Here is a 3,445-nt window from a genome sequence, read left to right as displayed (position 1 = left end):
TAGTAGTCCGAAGGCCGCACCAGATCAGGGAGCTTCCTAGTAATGTCTCTGACCCAGGCCCCAGGGAGGCAGCAGACTTCCCTGTGGAACGGGTCCGGTCGGCATATAGGGCCCTCTGTTCCCCTCAGAAGGGAATCGCCTATGACAATATCTTTATCGCCTATAAATATCTTTAATCCTGGAGAAGGTTTAGCACGTGTGGGAGAGAGCTGAGATAATTTGAGATAATCTCTTCCCAGTGCATATAGTGGCATTGAGATTGCATCATTCATATATGTAATAGTTGTCTTCCTTCTGCGGGATTAGTTGAATTTAACATTGGTTAACTTTATGTTCTTCATTCTTAAACATAATGTTTGGTAACTGCTGGCGGTTGTAAACTCCATATAGTAACAAAAATTGTGAATAGGCTTTGAAGGCACTCTTTTTTTTTTTTTTTTTTTTTTAAGAAAAAAAGCACACACACTGTTGAAGGATGAGTGAATCCATCACACTTCTTTACAACTACCAAATTCAAATTTACGGTGAATAGCAGAGGCTAGTATCAAGGTCAGTCTAGATGTGGCCACAGTGGTGCAGAAGATCTGCAGGTGTGGGCTCTTGTTTTGCAGCAGCAGTGGGACTAATGACCTGTTTTCCAGATAAAGTTAAGGTTAGCTAAAAAAGGCAAGCGGGTTATGTGAGCCAATGCAGTAATCTTCTGTGAGTATTGCTGGGTAGTATGCAACAGGGAGCTATGTTATATAAGCTGAAGTGATGAAAAACTAAGCATACTGCTAGTTTCACTGATTTGGAAAACCCCAACTTAGTTCCATTGTTCTTTTGTTGAAACAGTAAACTTCTTTAAGAGTGTCATGTGCTTAAACTCCTTTTGTGTTCTCTTTTGTGGAATCTGCTTCTTATTTGTGTTTTTTTGCTTCTTTCTGCTATCAAACTAATACACGTTACCTTTTTATTAGCATATTAAGTAAAAGATAGAGATAAATTGTTTAAATATCAGTAGTCTTTTGTTCAGGTTTTAAAAAGTGCTATAATTCAACAGGAGGTGGTGTGTGTATTTGCATTTTCCTCTGTAATTTAACTTGCTAATTTGAGGATGGGAATTTTGATCAAAGGTTGCAAACATTGAAGTTGTGTGTGCTGTAAGCAAGTGTTGTTTCTTAGTAAGCATGAATGCTTTCTCCCTTCTGTCAATCTGAACAAAGTTGTATAATTGTAACTTCTTATCCTTATCAAGCTATCTTAAATTGAAGCTTATCCTAGCTGTTGCCTGATTTCAAAGAGAGGAGAGTTTATCTTGGGTACAGCAACTAAGGAATGGATCCAGTCCGTTTTTATTTTTATAAGAGAGTGGCTCTAAAACTACACTTTCACCTTTTAGAACTGTGTATTTGTTATGTTATGAACAGGGAAAGCAAGGTAGAAAGTATTTGTGACTTTCATGAAGTCCCAGTGGTGGAATTGCAAACAGATAATAATTTTTAAATGGAAAACACTTTTTTTGTGACACTGAGTAGGAAAAATATTTTATTAATTTTTGATTTTGTGATAGGAACGTGTCTGAGATCATCCAAAAGGTGTGTTGCCAGTGTGCTTGTGGCAATACAATGTGGAGAGCTTTAGGCAGAAGTGATGAAAGTTGTCTTCTGTATGCCACAGGTGGGAGACTTACCAGATGCAGAGGTCAAGCCACCAGAAAACGTGCTGTTTGTATGTAAGCTGAATCCTGTGACCACAGATGAAGACCTAGAGATCATATTTTCAAGATTTGGTCCCATTAAAAGGTAATTATTGTAAAATAAAAAAGAAAACCTTCTTTGTTGAAACTGAAGTTGATTCCAGCCAGTCTCTTCAGGTTCGGCTGTTAAATAGTATTCCGGCATCTCTGGAGATCTATCCTGTGCCTGCATGTATTTGGATAGAGACCACAACAATGGTGGTGCAAAGTCAGATCTAGCTAGATGAGTATCCTGTCCCAGCGGTGGTTGTAAGTGAAAGCCCAGGGAAGTGTAGGAACAAGGAAGGCATATGATACTTCCCCCAGCCCCGCATCCTCTCCTTCCTTTCAGCAGTTTTATCTCAGATGCTACATGAGCTAGATACAGTCTCTGGGTTTTTCTTTTCCATGGGAATATGTATGGTTTTAAGATAAAGTGACAAACATTTTTGGCATCCAATATACTCCTCGTTAAGGTGTTCCTCATGCCTGCCGCCTTTTTCAGTTTTGAACTTGGCTCCTAGTTTCAGTTGATTCCTCCTAGTACTGGTATCAAAAGACATGATGGGCAGTGAAACCTACTTTCCTGCATCTCTCTGTCCTATACCCCAACCTCATCCTTTCTTCTTGCTAAGAGTGCTAGCCTACATAGTCATGCTTAGTAGAGGAATTTTCCTTACCTTGTTTCCCTTTTCTCAACCTTTTTCTGTTCTTTTGTTTTCATCTCGAGAGGACCAGAACTGCACACAGTATTAAAGAAATTACAGATTTACAGTGGCATTCTCTGTTTTGCTCTCAACTCCTTTTCTAGTTAATGCTAAAGTGTTTTTTGTTTTTTTTTTTCACAATGCACAATTAGGATTCCCCCCACCGTGTTCATCTTGTTGCATTTATCTACGTTGAACGTCATTTGCTATCTTGTTGTTCAGTTGGTCTCCTAAGGACTTTCTGCAATTTTTTCAGTCTTTATTTTTGCCACCTTTAACAATTTAGTATCATTAGCAAACTCCACTGGTGACCTCTTTACTTTCTCAGTGAGAAATTACCATTTACTCTTACCTGGTCTTTCACATGTTTATCAATGCAAACATGCTTCTTACGCCATTGCTGCTTAGTTTCCTCAAAAGCCTTTGGTGCAGGAGTTTATTAGAATTTCCAGAGGGATTTCAAAAGACTGCGTCAAATAGATCATCATCATGCATAAGCGTATTGACTCTTTCAGAGAACTTCACTTAGGTTTTATTCAGATGATCCTGAGAAGGTCCTATTTATTCAGATGCACACTGACTCTGTTCTGCGTTGAGTTTCCACCAGTTTGTGCAGTACTGGCATACAGGCCTGCAGACTCCTGGATCCTTCACTAGACCGTCTGTGTGTGTGAGTGAAATTGGCATTGTCCCATAGGACTTGCTTTTCAAGGCCCAGGAGAGTGTTCCGGGCAGTGCCATGGGGCACGGGATATGTTTCCAGCCATCCGGTGGTTGCCTCTACCATTGTAAGCACATGGCGCTTGCCTTGGCGGGTCTGTGGGAGTGTGATATAATCGATCTGCCAGGCCTCCCCATATTGATATTTCAGCCATCGTCCTCCATACCAAAGAGGCTTTAACCGCTTGGCTTGCTTGATTGCAGCGCATGTTTCACATTCATGGATAACCTGTGCAATAGTGTCCATGGTCAAGTCCACCCCTCGATCACGAGCCCATCTGTATGTTGCATCTCTTCCTTG

The 3,445-nt window shown here is 40.3% G+C and overlaps 1 protein-coding gene across 1 annotated transcript in view; it reads left to right on the top strand.

Moving 5' to 3' along the window:
- PPIL4 (peptidylprolyl isomerase (cyclophilin)-like 4) overlaps nucleotides 1–3,445 on the top strand; it is a 26,634-nt gene that overhangs the window by 10,349 nt on the left and 12,840 nt on the right. The window contains exon 7 of the mRNA XM_009324126.1: nucleotides 1,660–1,784. Coding sequence (XP_009322401.1) covers nucleotides 1,660–1,784 — 125 coding nt within the window. The remainder of the gene's footprint in view (nucleotides 1–1,659; nucleotides 1,785–3,445) is intronic.

The sequence above is a fragment of the Pygoscelis adeliae genome, unplaced genomic scaffold (genome assembly GCF_000699105.1).
Source record: "Pygoscelis adeliae isolate BGI_AS28 unplaced genomic scaffold, ASM69910v1 Scaffold105, whole genome shotgun sequence".
Taxonomy (NCBI): Eukaryota; Metazoa; Chordata; class Aves; order Sphenisciformes; family Spheniscidae; genus Pygoscelis; species Pygoscelis adeliae.
This window is presented reverse-complemented; position numbering and strand designations above follow the sequence as displayed.